This window comes from Chelonia mydas, chromosome 8, assembly GCF_015237465.2.
Source record: "Chelonia mydas isolate rCheMyd1 chromosome 8, rCheMyd1.pri.v2, whole genome shotgun sequence".
Taxonomy (NCBI): Eukaryota; Metazoa; Chordata; order Testudines; family Cheloniidae; genus Chelonia; species Chelonia mydas.
This window is the reverse complement of record NC_057854.1, coordinates 69,867,626-69,892,228: the sequence shown is the minus strand read 5'-3', so window position 1 is coordinate 69,892,228 and position 24,603 is coordinate 69,867,626. Positions and strand designations below refer to the sequence as shown.

The following is a 24,603-nucleotide window of genomic DNA, read 5'->3' as shown; positions in this document are numbered from 1 at the left end:
GTCCCATAGCGCAGCGCCCCCGGTGGCCGGAGGAGGAATTACATCACTTCTCAGCCGGAGCCCATCAAAGCCTCAGCGCCCCCTGCAGGGAAGCGGGTTAACAACCGGTTCTAAAACTGCTTCAAAATTTAACAACCGGTTTGGGCGAACCAGTGCGAACTAGCTCCAGCTCACCACTGGTCACCAGTACAAAAGTTTGAGAACCTCTGCTATGCAATGCCCTCACCAGAGGATGATATTAGAGGCAATAGCTTTTAGAGTGGTAGAAGTAACACCAATATGAATAGACCATTGAAATCACACGGTATATGAAAATGGTCAGTTCCTGTGTATTGCAACCTGATCTGGAATTGATTTTTTTACCCTGGATGCCACATAAAATGATAAGTGCATGTAAAGACATACAAAATTCACAGCAAAATTGAGTTGTGCCTATGTTTGAAACACACACTCAAGCATGTTCTTGACTAAGCTTGCTCATAGGCTGTTGCATGATGCCTTACTTCAGAGACTCTTCATTCTAAATACTCTGCAGCCAGCAAATCGGCTCTGAAAAGTAAAAAAAAAAAAAAAAAAAAAAAATCAATGGGGAGGTTGAGAGGGAGAAATTAATACTGTGTAATTACAAACAGATCTGGGAGTAGTGCAAAGAATTAACCTGAGTGATTAGCTCAAGCGTTTGGACTGTTTATTAAATATTCTCTCTCACTAGAATTTCTTTAAAATGATATTGTTTTACAACTGGCCCACTGAATGGAGTAAATGTCACGAAGCTAAACCTTGTTGAAGTTCTGCATACCTTGGAAGCCAATTGATTCAAATTGTTCTATCATGTAGATATTGTATTACATGGTCATTACACAGTAGAAAGGGCAGAACCACTGAGCAGAGAACTAATCTAGCTGGAACAAGATTCAGTAAATCAGAGCAGACAGTTGTGTAGCTGTAAACATTACTTAAGTGAAGGCCAGGAATTGTGAAAACATTATTTTAAAAACAAAACATTCTCCCTTGTACTGTATCTGCTGCTTTGTAGGAGGGGGAAATAATCCTCTGCTTTTCCCAGTTATTCTCTTAGACTACCTGGGTGTAATAAAGGATCACAATGGTACCACTTTATACATACCTGCATGTACAGAACTGAGGGCAAAATTTGGAACAATAAATAAGATTTGTATTGGTGAGGATAAGTAGTAATGGAAAGAAAACAAACTGAACCATTTAGCTGTATTAACATTATGAGTTTTCTATTTATTTAAAGCCATGAAAGTATAATTAAAGTGTCTGAAAATATTTGTTTTTCCATAATTATCTAATGCTTCTATCCAAATATCAGGGTCTTTATGCTGTGGGGAACTTCTTGCCAAGTGAAGAGAATGTAATTCACCAGAATCTGCAAAGAGAACCATTAAGATCTTTGACAGACCTGAGTCAAGATGCCAACAGAATTTTACCGGGTAAAAATGGTGGCAATAGTGACGGCCGTTCCTCTCACCATTCTGAGAGTATTCTGAATCGAAACCACAGAGATTCTGGATCCCTGACTAACATCAAGAGAGCAAATGCTGATGTAGAGATTATAACTCCACGAAGCCCCATGGGAAAGGAAAATATGGTTACTTTCAGCAACACTTTGCCAAGAGTCAACACGCCATCACTGGAAGATCCAGCAAGGCGAAACGCAACAATTCATGCATCAATGGACTCTGCCCGTTCCAAGCAACTTCTTTCTCAATGGAAGAACAAGAACGAAAGTCGAAAATTGTCTTTGCAAGTAATAGAGACTGAATCCGGCCATTCACCACCAAGGGCTATTGAAATGCGATCAAGCTCTGAGCCATCCAGAGTGGGCGTTAATGGTGATCATCATGGCCCCAGCAATCAGTACCTCAAAATTCAGCCTGGCAGCGTTCCGGGTTGTAATAACACTGGTCTTTCTGGAGGGCCAAGAGTCTCTATTCAGTCACGTCCTGGTTCTTCACAGCTAGTCCATATTCCTGAAGAGACCCAGGAAAATATAAACACATCTCCCAAAAGTAGTTCAGCTAGGGCCAAATGGCTGAAAGCTGCAGAGAAAAGCGTTGCATGTAGAAGCAACAGTCAGCCAAGAATCATGCAAGTAATAGCCATGTCAAAGCAGCAAGGAGTGCTTCAGAGCAGTCCTAAGAATTCAGAGAGCAGCACAGTCACCTGTACTGGAGCCATCCGATATAAAACCTTGACAGATCATGAACCCAGTGGTATTGTAAGAGTTGAGGCCCATCCAGAAAATAACAGACCCATAATTCAGGTGCCATCAGAAGGTGAAGGGAGTGGATCTTGGAAATGGAAAGCTCCCGAGAAAGGTAGCCTTCGTCAAATTTATGAGCTAAATGATCTCAATAGAGACTCTGAGAGCTGTGAATCCTTGAAAGACAGTTATGGGTCTGGTGACAGGAAAAGAAGTAACATAGATAACAGTGAGCATCACCATCATGGGATTACCACTATAAGAGTCACACCAGTGGAGGGAAGTGAGATTGGCTCAGAAACTCTGTCCATCTCTTCGAGCCGTGACTCCACACTTCGAAGAAAAGGTAACATTATTTTAATCCCTGAAAGAGGGAGCAGCCCAGAGAACACCAGAAACATCTTCTATAAAGGAACATCCCCCACAAGAGCTTACAAAGAATGAAAAGAGACATGTCAGCTGATCCATATTACCAAGAATTAACACATTTTTATAAAGCTTGTGCTCTATTTCTTTTTGAGCAGATTCAGAAATATTCTTGATGTGCCAAATTTACTGAGCATCGGCCTGACTATTGTTGGATGTTGCTGATGTATGGTGTGCATGAGCTTGTGGATTTCATGTGGTTGGGGGGGTGGGGGAAAGCACAATGCAAGAACCTAATACAAAGAGTTTTCTTACAACTTGTTTCGTCAGACTAAAAACATTTCTCTGAGGGTGATGATATCAATCAAAGTGATGGTTTTGAACACAGACACTTTATTTCCTGAATGTGCCAACTTTTTGATTTTATTTATATTTACGTCTGAGGACAAATAATTTTTTCACAGCAAAGGCTGTATCAGTGTTGTATATTCACCTTTGCAGATTTTGCACCAAAACTTTAATACAGGGTGGTGCTGATTATAACTTTACATATTTTGAAAATTTACATATGCGTTAAACTCGACACATGACATATTGATGTGCAGTTACTTTAAAAATAATACTGCTAATACTAGGACGATGCTGGCTGCATTCATGTAGAGTAGGAAATATTTACAGCTTTGTTATAGTGGATTTGTCACATTAAAAGATTGCAAAGATTTTGTGTAGTTCTTTGAAATAATGTTTACTGCAACAAAAAAATATGTGGGTGACATTCCATTGGAGTGAAATAACTATCTAGTTTGAATAGTTTAGCTGCTGCTGCTGCTCAACTTTTGTTTAAGTACAGGTGCTACTAATGAAGAGGCTTCTTCTTAGTGGGCTAACTTGTAGAACAGTTTTAAATATTGTTTTTAAAGGGATCTTTTAAAGCACATAAAATAATACAGATTTTGCATTTTTACAAGCTCTCATTTTGTCTCTCTGCAGACCTTATATTTTTCTGTTAATTTTTAACTAGATAATGCTTGACACTGATAACTGCAAAGAAATTTGCTGTGAAAGAAGGTGAGCCATGAAAACTGAAATTGCTACTGCCTGATCAGTCACTAACTATTGATTAACCAGCATTCTAGCTCACACTTGGACGTACACACTTCACTTGCTTAGCTTAGCACAAAATGACCATAAGCTTCACTCTCGTCATAGTGGATCCCTATTTATAATGCTTTGCTTTAAATTTGGAATGTCTTAGTATGCAGAATCAATACGCAAGTATTGCATTGTGCCTCAGGTGCTACTGGGGTCCCTGGGACAGACTCATAAGACCCTCCTTAAACATGACTTTTTTTCAGTTAGGAATCAAGAGGGTTGTGTCCTGGCACTGGAGAGAATATGGATGAACTCCTAATGGTGTGATTCTTCCTGTAATACTTTTATAATATGAGGAAATAACTTGCCTTCTTGGAATCTGTGTTGCCAGGAATTACTAAACTAGACTCTAAAGGGAACTAAAATGGCTTTGTCCTGGGCAAAGGAGGACAGACAAGATGCAAGGGATTTGGTGTAATTAGGCTGCAACTTTATTAATTTAGCTCATCTGGAAACTACCAGGCAATATCTTGTACAGTTCAGGTCCTGATTCCTTCCTTAAATGTTTCCACCTAGTGGAAACATTCCCCCAACACTCCACAGATGGTCTCTAGCCTGTTGCTGGGACCCCACTGGGAGGGCTAAGGGGCTGATGATGGGGGGCTGTCTTCTTGCTGATCAGACGTTAGGAGCCCTAACCCCTTTCCTCTCCAGGCACCTCCTAAGTCAACTTCTTTAGGGGAAGGCACCCCCTAAGTCAACTTCCAGTTCTGGTTCATGAGGGAGCTGGGCCCCTATAGAATGAGTACCTGTACTGAACATCTTCCACTTACTAAATTGCAGCAGCTTGAACCTAATCTCCTAACCTACTCCACCAGGTCACTGAGCTGCTGTGGAGAAGGCAAAAAAACCCCAATCTGGCAGTAAGGGGAAAAAATCCTTCCTAGTCCAAAATAAGGTGCCTAGTGCAATGCCCACAGCTGACCAAACAATCCCAGGACCTACTTTAATCCCAGGGACTGGAGGCATGGAAGGGGATTCCAGCCAGAGGAACAGGGTTTATATACCCTCTCCCCAATCCAGTGTACAGGGACAAATGATTGACCTGAGCCCTGCTGGCCAGCCCACCACTTCAGGTGATGCTTTCCCCTTCCCCAAACCCCTGAAGGAAGGGGGCAGGGAGACCCTTAATGGAGCCAGTATCTGTTTTCCCCACCAGTCCGAACAGACGCCCCCACCCCCTCACCTTTGAGATTCCAAGTTTGAATTCTGCAGATTATGTTTAAGGAACTATCCTGTGGGGGTGGTGTAGCCTGCTACTAATGGTGAGTGTTACTACTGGGCACTATAGTGGTGAACGTAACCATAGAAACTAGGGAACGGTGAGAAAAGAAAAGTAATTTTTTAGAATATGCAGTTTCAGATTACAATAGTTACAAGGTTTGTTTTGTTTTTGTTTATATAAATAAAACTGAGTCTTCAGTCCTTGGTATTTAATATCAAACCTTTTTTACACATTTCCTAGGGATTGCAAACACGTGGATTGTCTTGGATAAAAATATGTAGGCTTTAGCTTAGTTTGGGTGTACAATTGAGCAGGTAGGATTAGCTTTAATGGAATGGGTATGACACAGTCATTGCTGGCCTATAAATTCAAGAAGAGGGGACATAAGTAGATAAACCTGAAAAAAGAAATGGAAAACTGCAACTGGAAATACTGGCAATAAACCAAGGATTATACACTACTCTCTCCAGCAGTATAACTGTTTTGGAGATGACAGGGTTTCTGGTGGGAGTGGTTGCTCTTTATTCCTTGGTTTTAGTTGAGCCATTTATGGGTATCTAGCATATGTTGCTTTTACTACTATGAAATTTGCTGCATTATTTCAAGTGCAGTGTGATATTTTTCCTATCAAGCTTTCCTATTTCTTAACAAAAGATTTTAAAGCACTTGTGTAATCATTGAAATTGTGTTCTTTACATAATATTGATATATTCTTTTTTTACTCAAAGTGCCAAAGGCAACTCTTTTTAATAATGGCTTATCAAATTATATTACATTAGAAAACAAATGTAATAAGATATACATTGGAACTCAGATTTCTGCATGTATCTCTGATAAGGAGCCTTTTGTAAAATTAACCTGTGTTTACATTCCACTAATACCTTAATTTAAAATGGATGAAATAAATTGACAGGTGGCATCTTCTTAGTGTTCTAATTTTTCTTACTTGTGAAAGGGGGAACCAATTTCTTTGTTAGGCTGTGCTCTACTGAGAAAAAAAATACTGGAAATATAAAATTAAATATGTTTTTCAATGAAAATTCTATATATAAAATATTGTGTTTAATAAACTGTTACGCAATGTTTTCAAATGGAAAAATTTGTAAATTGCTAGAATGTATTTTGTTAAATAAGTACAGATCAATGCTACTGTGTGAGTTTATTGTGCTATCATAAAAATAAAGATTAAATTCCTCATTGAAGTTCAGTCATTTCATCTGTAGAGCAGTAGAAGTCAAGTTCCCATTTCCCCTCTCCTTCCCCACTCCTGGCCCCCTTCTTTTTTGTATCATTAATGTGTAGCTTAAGAAATGTAAAATCTGGCAGCAGTGGCAGCTAATCCGAGCCATTAGCATTGCCATCTAAAATATACAGGAAGTCATAAGGAACTGCTTAAGGACAGAAAGTCTTAGATCTATGGGAAAAAATCCACATGAAAATGTGAAGCCAGTGAATCTGGGCATGAAGGGCCTGATCCTAAGCCTGGTAAAGTCAATGGAAAGATAGCCTCTGATATCAGTGTGCTTTCAGTTGGGCATTGCCATTTCCACAAACAGGACAGTGCAGTTTTTCATTTGTTCTGACCAGTAAAAGGCAGAGGGGTTTACTCCACTTCTTGTCATGCAATTTTAGAGGCTGAATTTTACTCACATAATCAGCAATGCTCAGAATGCAAAAAAGGGCGAGGAGAGGGGGTCAAGAGTCATAGAAGGAAACTGAGAAAAAGCCATAAAGTAATTGTTGTGGGACATAAGAAAACTAACTTCTTGTGGAGGGAGAATCAGAAAGACAGAACTTAACATGTACGTACAATGGAAGGAAAAGAAAAAGGAGGATGGTAGAAGAAAAGCAACGGATGAGAATTCCTCTTCTACCCACACCAGCAAAGTTAAGCATTTTCCTAGACAAACAGGTAACAAAGGCAGGGGAAAGACAAAATCAGCAGTTAGAAAGTGTGTGGATGATTGAGAGAGACAGAGACAGATTCGTCAGGTAAATTAGAAAAGAGAAGTGTGGTGAAAAAAGAGATTATTGGGATGGGAAAGAAGAAGGCAAAGACAGGAAATACAATGAGAGAGAAAGAAAAACAGTCATGGAAGGAGAAGATAGCCCATGTCCTATTCTAGATAAGAAAAAGTGTAGTGAAACCAGGAGGGGAAAGAAAGGAAAATTAATGCATGAGATGGAGTAATTTTTATATTTCTCCCTATATATTTACACTAAACAGAAAGATGAGGGACAATGTTACCTCATTAAATAAAGTGCATAGCATAGACCATACAAGTGTGTTAGTGTTTTAAACTGCATGAACATGCCTTTAGGTTTTGTGGTCTTGGAAGGAATGGTGACCCAGGACTCTTACGCTGTGGTGATTGGGCATCAGATAAAGGTTTTAAGCCCTGTCCCTAAGTGAATTCAGTTGAGTTTACATTATCATTCACCGTGCCGATCTCATGTATGTTACCACCAGGCCGAGCTGGGACATTACAGCTCTATGCGTGTGAGTGTGTGTGGATGGCAAAAGCCGGGGAATTGAACAAAAGCAAAAGGCTGTGCAGGTAGTATTTGCAGGTGCTGCATCTTAAGGTGACTAGACCTCTGAATACTAAGGGCCTGTTAATATGTAGCCAAATACAGTGAACCAGATTCTCCATTGCCCTCCATCTTTTGTAGTCCTTAACACCAGCGCAAAGGGGGTGTAATTCATAACTATTCTGATTCACCAGTGTTTTATGCCCACTTTGCACTCATGTAAATAACTACATGAGGTGCAGGGCCATGGAGAATTGGGTCCACTATGTCTTCTCTACATTTCCAGTTTTACTGAGTCTACATGCTTGGCTCAGAAGTCAATCTTTCGTAAATTGTTCCTGTGTCTGTTTTTTAATACAGAAACCACTGATTGCCTCAAATTAAATATGCCAAGAGGTCTGTTCAAAGCATTTGCAGGCATAAGTGAATAAAGTGAATCTATTAAACATATTTTGTTCTGGATTTAAAGCAAGCCGCAGAGGTCCTGGAAGTGAGAAGTCAAATGAGGCCAGATTGTACTGTAATCATTTAACTATAAATCTAAAGACCTTTTATGTGACATAACTGCACATCTGATTTGTCAGGAATATTTTAAAGGCCTTTACAACCAAGGATTCATAAATAGCTTGAGGTTCTGAGTAAATTCAAGGTTGACAAAAATGTAGATAAGATATCTAACAAATCCTATAGCTCAGTATGAATCAGGCAGCAAAACTCAAGCATTAACAAGTGGCTTAAAACTATACATTGAAAAGGAAAATCTGACAGCTTTCCACCCCAACCCATATGTGCATACACACGGGTACATTACCCACTATTGCCTTCAGCTCATGCTTTAAAGTGTGGAATCAAAATAACTAGTTTACATTTAGGGAAGCATTGCGTCTAAACTTCAGCTCTTCTATATAAACTTCCTTAGTCCAATAGGCCTTCACCTGTCCTATGGTAAATTCTTCAAGCGCTTTAGATGCTCAGTAACACATTCAGTTATGCCTCTCATAAAAGAAATCCATTCCTACATTTGTGAGCCATTTTGTGAAAGCATGGGAGAATAGGAATCTTGCATACTTTGTGGCTTTAATAGTGCTTTGATCTCTGGTTCGCTATAGGAAAAAGGAAGCCCTCAGATGCCAGGAACTGGGGAGAGAGAAGTAGTTTAGAACTCAACCAGATCAGCTGGGCTTATGAATCTACAACAGTAAGATAAAAGTAGCCACTCTGGAAAAACTCAGATTGGATCTGGGGTGGGGATGTCAGGAGGTTGTAGCACTGAATGTATGGACTTAGTGGGAGGTGGAAGATTGAGGACCTGATTCATAGCCCATCAAAGTCAATGGAGACACTCCCACTGACTTCTCTGAGCCTGAATGTGGTGGAGTCTGCAATAGGAATGATACCCAGGTATCTGAGCAGAGGGTAGGTGCGATTCTACAGTGGGAGATAAAGAGGAAATGGGACAGAAAGAACAAGTGGAAATAATGGGGGAGGGAATACTTCCACACATGAATCCAAACCTTGAAAATTATTCAGTCATTCTTACTTTGCCCCAGTTGGTTTGCTTGTACCCACTTACTAGAGCTTGACAAATAAAACAAAACAGTTTTTTCTGCAATTATTTCCTTGAATTGAATAATTAACTCACTTCGGCCATGTGTTCATTTTCTGAGGGCATATGAGACCCCAAAGGAATTAAGCTTGTGGCACTTGAGTACTGCAGAGAATGAACCTTAAACTCATGCATGAGTATTTACACTGGATGTTTTATATGGGATGACACATTGATTGACACAGCAGAGGGACAAAATATCCGGGACTCATACCTGATCCCTGGAAATTACCCAACAATAAATAAACTTTGGAATCAGGACTGTGCACATAAATGCAATTACTTTGTAGCTGACAAGAAAAAATTACATTTAAAAATTTCACACAGCCAATTAATCTTACAGTATCCTAACTTGTATAGGAATAATGCTTCTAGTTAGGCCTGTGATATTCAGAAAGGAAAAAGTTTAACATTTCTCTAAGTGGGAGAGGGGTGGGCACAAAAGGTGGCTTAGGGCCAACTCAGGATTGAGGTAATAGTTTTCTGTACTTCTGATTTTCAAGAAAAACCAAGGATTATCAACTGTCAACTAGTGCTACTGTCACCCAGCTGTTTCCAAATTGCATTACTGCTTCATGTGGTGGGCATGAACATTAAGAAGAATCTGAAACCTGTCAAATATCTGCCCCTTCTAAATACAACATAATTGAAAGCACCATTCTCATCGCACCAAAGCATTCAGAGCTGAAATTAGCATGTGTGTATCGTATCCAATAGGTGATGGGTTTTTTTCCTGTTCTTGTAACTACCAAAGAGCATTTAGCTTGGTAATTATAATATCTGTTTTGCTTCACCGGTCTTCAGGTGTTTAGAAATCTAGATCTATGATCATTGCAAAGAGGATAATGTTATACATTTGATTGCAATAGCTTAATTTACTGTTTCTCTAGGGAGAAAATGACAGCACAATGAGTACTGAAAATAAATCATTTTCTTTTTTCCCTGTAGGATTTTTTTGTATTTTTTTTCTCTTCTCCGCCTCCCCCTCCATTTTCCCCTCCCCCTTAGCTTTCTGCTTAGCTGTAGAAGACAGCAGCAGTCTTTTGGACCTTAAAGATAATAATTTTACTGCAATAAATAACAGCTCAACAATAGCTCATACCACACATTCATGTTAACACTTGCTTCTCTAGCACCACAAGTATATACAGAGCACAGCTGAAAAGACTTCTTGACAACATCCACTCTTAAAATGTGCTTTATCTGCTAATAATTGGTTGGTGCTTTCATATGTAAAATAGTGGACCACATACCAGTATGGTTAGATGATGTTTTTGTAAAGATGTGAAGTATCCTAGAGTGGCAATAAGTCCAGGTACATATGAGTTTACAATACATTAGAGTTGTCAAGATTGCAGTGGCATGTATAAAATGGAAAATTCCTCTACTTAAAATGGCAGGGTTTTATAAGTTTTTTGAAAACCTGGCACAATCTCTTCTAATACAACACAGACAGCCTATTTCTTACACTGCTATGTCACCCTCTAGCACTTATATATTTGCAAAGCACTGTGACAACATTAATTAATTAATCGTTAAAAGTCACTATGCCCTGTGAGGTAGGAAAAAATATTATCTGCATTTTGCACATGGGAATGCTGACACGCAAAGAAAACAAATATTTTATTAAGAAAGTAGAGCCATTTTTCCATCTAATAATGTAGTGAGGTAACATTTTGGGGATATCCAACCAGCTCTATTGCTGGTGAATATTACTAGCCTTTTTCAATGAATACCAGCTATATTTGTCAAATAAATTATTCAACATACATATTTTTCTGGTATTTCATCAGCCTGAGTTATGTGACTTGCCCACGATCACATACTGAGACACATTTGCAGAACTGGGACTAGAACTCAGGAGTTTCTGCATTTCAAGGCTGGACCGTGCTATCACTCCCAGCTGTGGTTTGCTCTGCAACGTGCCAGCTGTACTTTAAATATGCAGAGATGTTATCAGTAGCTGAAAGTTCTATTCCCTAGCGCATCAATAAGAGTACCTGGGACCTACTGAAGGCGTCAGTGGCTATCCTCGCTTGTATTTTCACCCACCAATGTTATCTAATAGATCATCCTCTTTGTCCCAACAGAGAGGAGAGTTTTCAAATAATTAGATCATTCCAACATGGAGGTCTCCATCTACTGCTACAAACATTCCTGGGTTTTCTCCCCATTTGCACAGCTGTTGGCTGCGTTTCTGGTAGTAAGTAGTATCTGAATGCTCATGTTGTTGAAAGCCAATAATGGGACGGTTACATGCATTGATCATTCAATAGGCTCAATTCCTGAGCGCTGCCATAGTTAAGATGCCAGGTTTAACTGCCCTGCTTTATCAGCAGTGATAATTGGATCTATGGCCTGTAGTACTTCAAGGATCAGGTTTGTAGAATTCAGAAAGAAAATAAAAGAGAAGGGATAATCTCACATTTGGCAACAAGGTGCTCCAGTGATCAGTGAGACTGTTGCACAGCCAAATGCCTCTCATGGCTTGAGGATGCCCTACAGCATGTTGCCTCTGCTTTCTAAGAACTCATTTTCCACAGGTCGTTCAAAAATACATCCCATCTTGGGGGCCTCTGTTACACTTCAGCCCTTTTGGCCTCAAGTCCAGTTCAGTGTTTCTCTTCTGATTAACCCAAAAAACCATAATGCGCATACTCACACATTTTTCAGCCCAGTTGGCCTTTATAGTTTCGTCCCTGCCTGGCAGAGATCTCTCCCAGGCCTCCCTAGCTGGAGAGCTTTCTCCTACTCTTTGCTTCAGCTTTACCCCTATTGATTGAAGGCCCTGCAGCAGCCTTCTTACTCCTGGTAGTGTCTCCAAGGATAACTCATTCTCCTCGGCTTCCTCCCTCCACTACAGCTTCCTGCCTTTATATATAATATAGCATAACAGGAGCTTATGATTTCCCTAAAGTGAGGCTCATTTCATAATCAGGGTTGGCTTAGCACCACACTTTCTAGTCCCTGGGCAAGCCACCCTCTTACAGGGACTAAGAGGTAAAAACACCACAATCTGTTTGGTGAACCTAATATGGCAGCTAACACATTGAGTAAAATACAGCACTAGGCTGAAAGGGATATGTGCAGATACTAAGGGGATAGGTACTTTTAAAATGCCCCTCATTTCTCCTGTAACATTATCACTGTGTATGGGAAATTGTCATTCCCTTTGTTTCTACTGGTCTTTTTGACACACAGGTTGTAAAAGATTTAATAAACAGACAGTTCATGACATAAATGGGGGAAAAAACATGTAAAGCTAGGATTTTCAAAGGAACCTAAGAGAAAAGTTAAGCGCTTTGCTAGAGAAAAGATTGAGCACCTGTAGCAAAAAAGAAAATGATACTTTTTAGTAAATGTATACCCTCGTGGGCAGATAATTAATATGTTCAGATTTTTCTTAATTCCTCTGACAATGATCATAACATTGATGGAAGAATGTGCAAAGGAAAAAAGGACTCACATGAATCCAAAACTAAGATAAACAATATGCCTTGTTTACATAAACTCCAGAGCTTTGACAGTGGAAGGCCTGGACACAGATGATGAGAAATTGCTTTTAATCTAATAAGTGAAATAAAAACAAGAACAAATAAGTCAGTAGAAGATTTAAAACATGTACATGCCAATTATGAAAGAGTGTTAATTAATTTGACTTGAGATTAACAGGAGATTAACAAAATGAGATGGATGCCTACAGTGAAAAGCTATTGGAGTTTTTACATGTACATTTGCATTGTACTTCCCTATAATTCAGGATAACTGTTAAATTTGCCTTTAAACAACAGTGAAACAAATATTGCATTTAATCAATGCAGACATCCCAGCTTGGACTGTGAGCTCTCCACACTTAATAAAATAAGCAGAATCAAGCCAGTTTACAATTTGGATGGGGCATCACAAAGTGCAGTGGGAAATGGTCTGGGTGATTCAATATGTGGTGCTTTTCCCATAAGGCCTGATTTTAGTCCCACTTGAGGGAGGTTTGCCACGGGCTTCAACAGGTGTAGGATTGGGCCATAGTCAGTACTGAATCAATGCTCCCTTGAAAAGAACAAAATGTGGTGGAACTGCCTTTCAGATGAGGTATAGAAAAAGAAGGTGCTGATAAATGGTGGTAAATAGAAAATTCATGACTATTTTCATAAGGGCACTAATTTTGGTGACATGGCCAAAATTATCTTGCAGTAATTACATCCTGCCTTCCTAAATTCCCCCTGGAATCTTATTTGGTTTTCTATTAGTAGTATTAAATCTTTAGACCTCAATGAGGATCAAGCCCTCTTGTGGGAGGCACAGACAAAGACACAGTCCCTGCCTTGAAGACCTTAAAATTTAATGCCCCAATCTTGCAAGGAGTGATACATAGGAACAAGGACCCACCTGGATGGAGTTCTTTCCAGGCTTGGTGCCCAAAAATGATCTCTCTCCGAAACTAAATGTGTGTTAAACATGTACATTCTTTTACACATTAGAATCTAATGCCTTGTTTTGAAATCCGTTGCAGAAATGTCTACACCAAGCTGATTTGTCAAACAAAGCCTGCACCATATAAATAACCTGAAAGATTGCACGGCATTGATATTAATAGAAAATGTAAAAAATCATTATATAAGAGAATGCAGCAGAGCAATCTGTACTGACTGAGGATACAGAAGGGATGCACAAGTAAAATAATATTTTAAACCCTCTATTAAAGGGCTATTTTATATGTTGGTTCTTTGAAATCATTATTTTTAAAACAATTATTTAAAAAAATTTTTAAATCAGCCTCTAATTATAGTATTATAACACTTCAGACCATGTGCTAGTGCTGATAAATGCATTTCTGGTTCTTGGAAAGCCCTTGTCTTCTATTTGCATCTTGCCCACACGCTGAGGTGTGCTTTACTCAGAATTACTGTATTGTTTGTTCTGTCTCACTGTTTAAATACAAACAAATTTTCTTTGATAACAGTCAGGTAATGATTGATGCCCTGATCTTACAAAGAGATCCATTAAGATAGATCCTTTCAGAATCCCATTGTCCATGTGAGCAGATCCCATTGAATGATCAGGTGTTAAAAAGTGGATTTGTTAGCAAGGATGGTGAGTGGCTGATGTTAGACAGTAATAGCAGAAGATCACTAAGCAAGTTATGAATACCTCAATGGTTTGCTGGTACCAACAGTAACCTGTTGCTAGAGTGATGGGGAAGAGATCTGTTGCCATAGAAACAAATGGAGCAGAATGGAGAAACCTGATAGATGTACAGCACCATTGCTTCATTTTAGACAAACACAGCTCAGCAGCCTATTATACCTAGCACCCCTTGTTCAATGAGAATTTTGATTTTAAAAACTTAAACTGACATGTAACAGTTACTTATAATTTAAGGAAGTTGTACAATCTTCATGTTAGGGATAACAAAACTTAATCTATTGAAAACTCAATATGAAATGAAATAACTAAGCTTTAAATAAACATTGAAGGCAATTAAATCTTGCATGTAAATACTTTAAGTTTCCAATGAAATAAAAATATGACTACAGGACTTAATCCTGCAGTTCTTACACAGGCAAAACTCATACTGAAAGTAATGGAATTTTGCTTATGTGGGCACTGTGTGAAACACAGAATAAGGTCCTAATTCCAAATTCCTAATGCAAGAAAATCTTCCATTGAGGTCAACAATATTTTTTCTTATGTAAAAAGCAAGCAGCTGAAGCCTCTATAGTCATGATTCATCTCTGCACCAATGCTGAGCACTGTGCAGGGCCCTAGAAGACAACATGCCTCCTCAACCTCAGGGCTGTTAGGGCCCTGGTTTGACCGCTCTCACAGATCAGAGAATGGCAAACTGTCATTCTCTGTAGACTCCATTTTTTCATCTTGAGTTGAGGAGTTTGCCTTGATTCAAGATAGCTGAACAAATTCAGTCATTGGTTTAATAATGTCAAACTTTAAGAAAACCATAACAATGTGAAGTCAATGGGTGAGCTCGTTCTATTCTCATTAATATCTAATTGTACAAGTTTTTTGTTTTTCTTTTCTCTATTTAAAAAGCTTTATTGGATTTTACAAAATGCAAAGATACAAAAACATAGCCAAAGTCACATCGGGAACCAAGAACTCTTGTTCCTTGGCAGCATTACAAATGGATTGGCAAATACATGGTGTCACTTTCTTATCAGAGGAGGAAAGGATTAAAAATGGCAGGATTCTTCCCCATCCAGGAAATGCCCCACACAAAAGCAGTGGGATCTGGAAGATTGTGTTTACAGGATTGCTTTTTTTCAATTTTTTCCCCTCAAAAAACTAGGTGGGGCTTGTTTTATCCTCCACAGAAGAGTCTGGGATTCCCCCACACCCTAAAGGTATGTATCGCAAGGGATCAGCATAAGTCAGGGCTAGAGGAGGAGAATAGCAGGGAAAAGTAGGGGGAAATTTCAGCAGAGACAACATGTCTCTTTTACATCTAGTTTGTCCTCTAAGCAAATACTGGCACCATTCTTCAGGTATATGTAGAAGAGTGCTGAGAGGCCTATATTTCAAGGGTCCCACCACCACCACCAGTGAAGTAGAAATTTCTTGTTTTAATTTTTTATGCTTTTGTCTCCTGAGCCAAAGTTCTCTGGTTACCAATTGATTCCCACCACTGTACTTTCTGTTTCTATGGTAACTATGCCAGTTGTCTGCTTAGCCATTTATAAAGCATCTTTTCCATTTTTAATCACTCTTCTGCATTAACAGGGAGGGAATGCCTGAAAGTCACATATGAAATCAAGGAGATAGGTATTTTATTTGCAAGTCTTAGTGCATTTGTAGACAAATACAGGAGGATAAAATGATAATTTCTGGAGACTCTTACTGGCATGAACCTAATGTAAAGCAAGAGTGAACTTGCATGGTAAAATGGATATGGGAAAGCACTTATCTTTTTGATCACCAGTAAAATATACATGGGGTCTTATTTAATAAAGAATTTATAAGCATTACTTTGCAGTAGTCAAGAACAAGAGTGAGGTGGAAAAGAGTTGTTCCATTATCTCTTTCTGTCTCACACACACACACACAGTTTGAGTCACAAAGCTCATTTTTGCCTCACATAATCACTCTTCTCTTGTGACTTACCTAAGACACTTTATGAATCCAATTCGCCTCCCTATAAAAAAACAAACAATGGAAACAGTCACATTGACTTCAGTGGAAAGTGGATCATTCCCTAGTATTTTACATGAAAGAGTAAACAAATTATATTAGGCCAGATGAATTCCTGGGGAACTCAATGGCCCATTGTATGTACAGCCCAGTGTTCACATCAAAGTAAACATAAATCTGGGATTTGGGGAAATATTTCAATGTACTTCATTCATGTATTTCAACCATATTATTTTATAGCTACCATAAATTCCTAGAGGATATAGCAGCTGTTGGTACACTAAGGTCTGGTCTTCACTATGGGGAGATCAACACTGCTGCAATCGATTCAGCAGGGATCGATTTAGCGGGTCTAGTGAAGACCCGCTAAATGGATGGCAGAGTGCTTTCTGGTCAACCACGGTACTCCACCTCTCCGAGGACAATAAGGGAAGTCCACCAGAGAGCATTTCCTGTCAACACAGCACAGTAAAAACACCAGGTTAAGTCGACCTAAGCTACATTGACTCCAGCTACGTTATTCAGGTAGCTGGAGTAGTGTAACTTAGGTCAACTTACCCAGTAGTGAAGACAAGCCCTATGTTACTCTTTTACTTTTATGGAGTGAAAAGTATAAATACATACAAAGTTGAAGCACTATTACATTTAATGTGGCCTAAAGAAGCATTACTTATTGCATATTTTTTGGTTTTGGTGACTGCTGTCTACAATTTTTTGAAGCACATGAATATTATACAGTCACACAAAGATATGCCTGTTTGCTTAATGCTGGAGTCTTTATAAGTTGGGATCTTTCTTCCCCTTCTTGCAAAGATAACAACAACAGACCCTGAAAATGATCAATGTTCATTTGCACATAGGGAAACAGTGAAATTAAAAATTACAACATCAAAAAGAAAAACAACTGTCAGTTTTTAAAGGGACACAGACAACTTGATTCTTTTTTAAATTAACTAATTAACCAAAAAATGCCTGTTTGAGCATATTCTTTATATAGCATGCCCTGATTTTTTTAAAAAATATTCTTCTACAAGAATTTTGAACATTTAAAACAAATGATTATCTCCTCCCATGCTAAGATTCAGGAGGGGCAGATCTACAAGTACCACCAAAATGATAACGCCCACTCCACCTTCTCAGACCTCCCATTACTTACATGTGCCTGCATACTGCCTGTTATCACTACCGTTTTCTGCTTTGCTGCTGCTGCTACTGGTAAATTCCCTCTTGTAGGACCTGGAGCAAAGTGTGCCCACAAGTTCCCCCCAGAGGAGTGCATGAGAGTAATGTCCTTATGATAGTGCATGAGGCAGGAAGTGCAAATTGACTGTCAACAAACAGTGGAACTGACTATATTCAAAATGCTGTGAAATGAACACAGCAAACAACCTGAAAAATTGGGAGGACGGGGGTTTTAAGCCTTTTCAGTTTTAACAATCTTACTTATGAACTTGCTTCACTTTCCGCATGTGATTACTGCCACTGAAATCAATAAACTACTCACACAAATAAAGTTAAAACACATCCATAAGTCATTGAAGAGTCAGTGCCCTAAAGGTTTCTTGAAGCACAAATAGCAAAATTTTCAGATGGAAATGTTATTTTCAAGTTGAAAGTGTCCCTTTAGGCAAAATTCCACAATAAAGTCGATGGCGAATTCAGCTTAAAAATTGATGGCACAAAATAGCCCTAAATTCTAAAGAAAGTTTGGAATACATACATTGAAAAGAAAACTTGGGGTAGACACACTGAATTGTGAATTTACCAGATTCTTGCTTCCTGAAAGGATTTTATGACTTCAAACATAATTAGTGATATAATCATTTACAAGTAGGAATACATCTGTTATATGAATCATTTCTAATGAAAGTATTTAGGTTATGTACATGACATTCACTAAGATTCCTAAATAGCAAAACGTGTAAAAAATGTTACCAGCCATCTAATCAAGGATTAAGCTTCACTGAGTTTTACCAATTTCTGGAGGAATTTTAAATGCAGAGGGGGCAGTGTGTTAGAAAATTATTCAGTTTTGCTCTCTGCAGTGAAACCAAAATGAGAGGTTTAATTTAAATTCACTCTGCATAGATTTCACTCGATGTTGCTTAACGGTATAGAATGCCAGCAGGTTACACATTAATGCTGTTTTACATTTAGAAGCATGAGCTGACCGTATCACTTTAATGCAGTAGACAATTACTGCAGTTTATATAATGAAAGGACCTTCCATCTTTCCACTTTAGGAGGTATAATTACATTAAGCTAATAATTCAGAAGTTAAGGTATTTAGTGTTTACATATTTCTGGTGCCAAAATACAGTACAGTTTCTGCAAGTAGATGTCTTTGGATACGAATCTCTCTGATCCATCATATTTAGAATAAATCAACAACCTTCAATCCATGCTTTTTTATCCAAGAGGTAAAATAAACTGAAATGTACATATATGCTTTTAAAATATGTAACTAATTCAAAAAATCACTGAATATGTAACTTTGTCTATCAAAGAAAAAGGCTAAATTTTTTTTTTTTACACAACTTCTCCTTGAGCATTCAATCAGCAGCATTCAATGACCAGTGGTGATCTTTGCTTTATATGAAATTAATTTGCCAGCGAGTGAATTAACCCTTCTGCTACCATCTAAAGCTACAGTAGGTATGCTCAGATCTAGCCATAGTACGCCATTCTTTTTTAACATATAGGCTTGTATAACGCACTTCTGAGGATACCCAGAGCTGTGAGCAATGGTGTTACCTCTCTGCCTCAGCAAGAGTGAGAGTTGATGGAGATTAGACTGTGTCAGGTTCCTGCCACACCAATCTGTCTTCCAAACCAGCAAATTCATTGAGTCTACCTCAACCTTGCCTAGCCAGCAACAGTTCAAGTGAGTGAACTCCAGACCCCAACCTCCTCTGAGATGTGTCTTTACAATGCACAGCACCTATCACTGCGCATTTACAGCAGATATTAAGTTTGCTGCAGTTTTAAAGAGTCACTGTTACAGCTTATTAAAATGCACCTTTCTAACACAGCACTGAGTTGGTTTATAGTAAAAATAAAAACTGATTTATTAACAAAAGGACACAGGTTAAGTGATACCAAGTGGAAGGAATAAAGATAGAAAGGTTTACAAACAAAAGTGAAAATATGCTTTTGAGGGTTAAGACCTAACTTAACAGCCACAGTCTTTTTTCAAGGTAGTTTCCTCACCAATCTTCCTTTGCCAGTAATAGCTGGCTATCTCTTAGCCAGGATCCCCACATAATCCAAGGTCCTTTTCTGTGTCTTCTCGGGTAAAAGATTACTTAGTCTTTCCGTGTGTCAATATATCTCAAAGTCTGCCTCGGCTTCTAGAGCCAAACTGATTCCCTGAGGTTCAGTTTGCTGTCTTCCTGCTGGTTGACTCCATTTTGATTAAGGTGTCCCCTGGTGTGCTCCTATGTGATACTTCCTGCTACAATTTTAGAAAGTAAAAGTTTTCTTCCTTGCAACCTTGATACAAATCAATAGCCTATTAAATTTGGCTGCACCTGGTTTGAGGTGTTGGACTCTTTCCTTTGTACAGAGAAAACCTGTTTATCATCTCCCCCAGACATAACTGGTTTAAACATCTTCAGTCACAGACTTTAAGGCATAATAATAGTATCCATAATTCCATGCACAGCATTGTCACATACATTTCAAAAATATATTACTGATCGGTGTGCTATTAGTTTCTTCAAATGATACCTCACACGGTATCTTTTGTACAAATATAGTTTGCAGGGTGTGAACACAGGGGTGCCTAGGGTCACAGCTTGACTATTGCAATGCTCAGTATCTACTATGAAGTTAAATGCCCTATAAAACCTCCAGTTTGTTTAGAGCATGACAGCCTGCATGCTCAGCAAGACAGGTCACTGGGAACATATCAACCCAAACCACTGTTCTCTGCACTGGATCTCCACTGAATATACAATCCAGTTCAAGGTCACTGTCCTGATTTTTAAACGTCTTCATGGAATTGGTCCTAGCTACCAATAAGATCTGGGGGAGATGAGGGTAGAAAATGTTAAATGAGAGACAGATCACTACAGTTGTTTTTGAACTCTTGGGAAGTGTGTGGAACAAACTAAAGTGACGGGTGCCAATATAAGAATCTAAGATAGAAAGATTGCAACTTACAGTACTTCTTTTAACATCAGCATCTGTATCAATTTGAAAAGGGTGTGTAGGGCCTCTTGTGGTATAAAGATGCAGGACTCAGTTGTAATTAACAGAATTCTTTATTGACAACATTGGACACTGAGAAGGTATCCAGTTGTTCCTTGCTCTCAAATTCCCTAACAACTAGTGTCACCAAGGGGGCGCTTAAGGCTCTAAGTCCTGTTCTGAACTAAACTAACCTAACTTAACTAAACATCAGTTCTCCAATGTTCATTTGGTATATTTTTAAAAAGGCAGATATATGTACAATTATTGGAAGTCACTGGATAGTGCTGTTGCAGATAATATAAGTTCTGCTTCACTGACTGGATAAGGAATTCTGTCTTGGAGAAATGCTTATTGTTGAGAGTTCTTTTGAGAAACTAAGCATATACATGCCTGTTCCCTGTTTGACTCTCACTAACTGAATAACCTCTTAGGTGCTGCTTCTGCCAACAACATACGTTCATGCAAGTAATCAAAACATGAGGTATAAAAATAGTACAACATACACATACATCTAATGCATAAAAATATTTCTAAAAGGTTTAAAAAAACTTCCAAACAATTTTGACAGTTCCAGTGGAAGGGGCTGCTCAGTAATCAGGAGTGAAGCAGATGAATCTCCTACTGTTTTTCTATTTTCTCCTCTCTTGTGAGCATAAATCAGGGAACTGGATCAGAGATTTTTATGGTGGGCCGAAGGGAACAGAACAGTCGTCTTGCTGGAACTGGCATAATTAAATTTATGCTCAACTACTGCAGGAATCAAAACATCTTTGTTTCACGCTAAGAAAGGCCCAATTTAAGTAGGCTACGTTCAGGTAGACAGTAGGAATTACTTGATATCATCAATTTGTTTCTTATTATATTTGAAGAAAAAAAGCGGCTGTGTACTACAGTGCTAAGTAACCATGTCAATCTCTCACTGTTACAGGCAGGGAGAGGGTGTCATTCCCACAGTTTATTTGTTGCATCTTGTCTTAATTTAGGCATTCATTCTGCAAACCCTTAAGCCTGCAACTAACTTTTCAGAACTTTGATTACAAGCTTTTTAGGACAGGATCCCCCCCCTTAAACAGTGTTTGTAAACTGCCTAGCACAATGGAGCTCTGGTCTGATTGGGGCCTGTAGGCCCTATGCATTACAAATAAATAATAATAGTTGTACAATATACCGTGCATTCCAGCTGGCCCAAAAATTGATTAAAAACTGAAATGGAAATGTTTGCAGTTCCTACCTGTTTTCTGATCTGCTGTGCTTCTATTCTCTACCTGAACCCCACCGAGGTATGTTCCTTGAATGGAGTTCACCCAAACAAACCCTGTTTTCTGTATCCAAGAGTTATGAGGGCCCTCCTTCATAGTTGCTGGATTCTTCCATTCTATCCACACTATTATTTCTTCATAACTTACTACACAGAAGCAAGGAAACAATGCAGTTATACAATCCCTTTGCCCTAGCCAAAGCTGTTTTTCCTTTAAAATCTCCAAGACAGCACTTAATAGATATTGAATTGTGCCATTATTGTCTTAATTCAGATTGCCTGTGTTTGTTTTCTACAAACAGAGACTCAGTAATGAATAGCTGATACTGTTTGGAGCTGGAAAGCAGATGCATAATCACTTTCATTAACCTTTGGAATATTTGGACTCAGCCAGGAATCACAATTTGGTCCCTGGTTACTCCTTGCTCTGGGGAAAAGTAACCTGCCAGCCCTATACCTAGCACAGATTATTTCCCACTCCACACTAGCTCAGTTGGTAAACAGGTGAAGTCAAGACTCCACCCATTCTTTGACCATGCTTCCCCATTCCCCAGCTCCTGGTAGAAGGTCTGCAGCTGCTCTTGCATTCATTTTCATACTGATCAACAATACTCCAGTTCATAGGTTTCATACCTACAAAATAGGTAAAATAATATTTACCTACATCCAAGTGGTGTTGTGAGGCCTAATTCATGTTCATAAAGCACTTTCTGATTCTTGGATGAAACCAAAAGTAACCAAATCTCAGCATTTTACATAGCCCAGCTCCCTGCATCCCACATATACAGATGATATTTTCAAATAAGTCAAGAACTTAATTGTAACAACTTTCTAGTAAGGCATCTGGAGCAGTTCATACTGAACAACACTGTCTAAGCCATCAGTGACAGACCCCCATTATTAAAATAAATCCGGTAACAATCACTCACCTTGAAACTTGAGGATGGAAAAAAATCATAACTTTGGGGAGCTTTTATGCTGTCTTTGTAACTGATGTTTGATTCTTATACACCAAGGTGATGGGCAGACCACAACAGAGTCTGCCTCATGGCTTCCTGATCTAACCACTATACAAACTTCCCTCTATTCTGCTCACTTTCCTCTAAACCCATTTAGCAAAACTGAAACCCAGGATGCTTGAGTTCTGTAGATCAACAGCCAGAATGTAGCTGCTTTTCAGAAGCTTATACTGTATCAAACATGGCAGAACCCCAAACTAAGTCCTTTTGCCCTCTCCCCTCATTTCCCACAAAAACCCTCAATAGGCCCTGCTTGTATTTTCATGCCTTCCCTTTTATTTTGTTTTTATCTACTTTAGATTGTAAAATACTCAGGGCAGGGGCCAGTCTTCTTGTGTGTTTGTGATTTGCAGAAGGAAGCAGCTAGTGATTGCTCAGTAGATAAATAATAATATGGCTTTGATTCATGTGGGTTTCACTCCCCTAATTCTTCTGCGGATTCTTCTTCCATGGATAGGTCCTCATTTTTATATAATTTAGATAACAAAAAAACTTGGCCTCATCATAGTAACAAAACAAAAACTTATCATCCTTAATTGGTCTAGGTTCATTGGTTACCATAATCAACACATGAGAACATAACGTTTGAAATTATATTATTAAAATAGAAACTGTTTTCCTTCTTGGCTGAGTCATTTCACTTACCCCAAAGAAAGGTGTTTTAAAAGAAAATGCTTACCCTCAGAAATTCAGACTTGATTTGTTGCTCCTTTGTTGTACCCTACCCATACCCATAGCAGCATGCCTGTGCCAGCGTCGGGTGGACAACACTGGAGCTAATGATCATTATGTTATGATTAACTCCTGTAGAAATTTTCACAACTTGTGGCCATGCAGAATGTCTTTCTCACAGCTCTCTCCACATGGCAATGCCCTCAACCCCTAAATCTGCAGAAGCCTAAGCACATAGAATCCTTTCTTTATAAATACCATGGGGATGAAAGACAAGCTGGATGATGCCAAAGCAGCTCAAATCCTCACCCTGAGCCCAGATCTGGAGTCATTGTAGCAGATTTCTTGCTATTTCCATTCACTCCACGGACTTCAAACGAGAAGAAATTATATGACCCCAAGAATGTTTGGTGAGATTTTCAAAAGCAAGTAAGTGACTTAGACTCCTTGAAAGTCATGGGATCTGAGCTTCTAAGTCACTTAGGCACATTTGAAAATCTCACTTATCTTGCAATTGTTATTAACAAAACACCACATCCAAAGACATTAAAGGTTTTCCCACACACTCTGCTAGTCTACCGTTTCATCAGCTGCTTGAAGGTCACCATTATGCACTGTCTTTGTTAATTCACAGTTTCTCCCAGGTTTCCTATGTGTGGCTTTGGGGAATGTACACTTTATTCAATTATAACTGCTGAAGCAGAGAACGCGTGACCCACTCATATTCCCACAAGCCTTCCTCTCTGGAAGCCATTTGCTTTTTGCTACCCCGATGTAACTTCATCCTGGCTTTATGCAGAGCTTGCAAATGGAAGAGCCCCACTGAAAGAGATTTTTGCCTCTCCAAGTCCATAGCTTTAACCAGGCTACATTTCAACTACTAATGAAAAACCCTAACAGACATCTTTTGAACTTTTAGTAGTTTGTCTGTCCAAGATACTACAACAAAAAGTTCCCATTTCTGATGGAGTACTGCACTTGACATCACTTTTAGGTAGTCAAGAGTAAGCTTACCGTAGGAATCAGTAGGAAGAAATACATAAGAAATCTTGGTTCAAACGATCTTACATATAATATACTTGCATCACTACCTGCTGAGTGGCTGTTGGTTCCAACTTTCTCCCTCCTCCTCCCCCCTCACAGTCTGACCCTTTTTCCCTTCAGCATCTCCTCTTCTTTTCCTTTCCTTTCCATTTAGTTTATCTC

General features: G+C 38.9%; 1 protein-coding gene and 1 long non-coding RNA gene across 5 annotated transcripts in view; one reads left to right on the top strand and one right to left on the bottom strand.

Annotated features, from left to right (window-relative positions):
• PLPPR4 (phospholipid phosphatase related 4) overlaps window positions 1-6,168 on the top strand; it is a 47,663-nt gene extending 41,495 nt beyond the window's left edge. For all 4 annotated transcript variants that reach the window (XM_007062601.4, XM_043521127.1, XM_043521126.1 and 1 more), the window contains one exon: window positions 1,337-6,168. In XM_007062601.4, the coding sequence (XP_007062663.1) occupies window positions 1,337-2,674 (1,338 nt within the window). In that variant the 3' untranslated portion in view covers window positions 2,675-6,168. The remainder of the gene's footprint in view (window positions 1-1,336) is intronic.
• On the bottom strand, window positions 155-22,206 carry LOC122461449. The gene is made up of 3 exons (XR_006283344.1): window positions 21,680-22,206; window positions 16,228-16,258; window positions 155-549 (listed from the first exon to the last, which is right to left on the bottom strand). It is a non-coding gene; the product is annotated as an uncharacterized LOC122461449 (long non-coding RNA).
• Window positions 22,207-24,603: the final 2,397 nt, after the last annotated feature.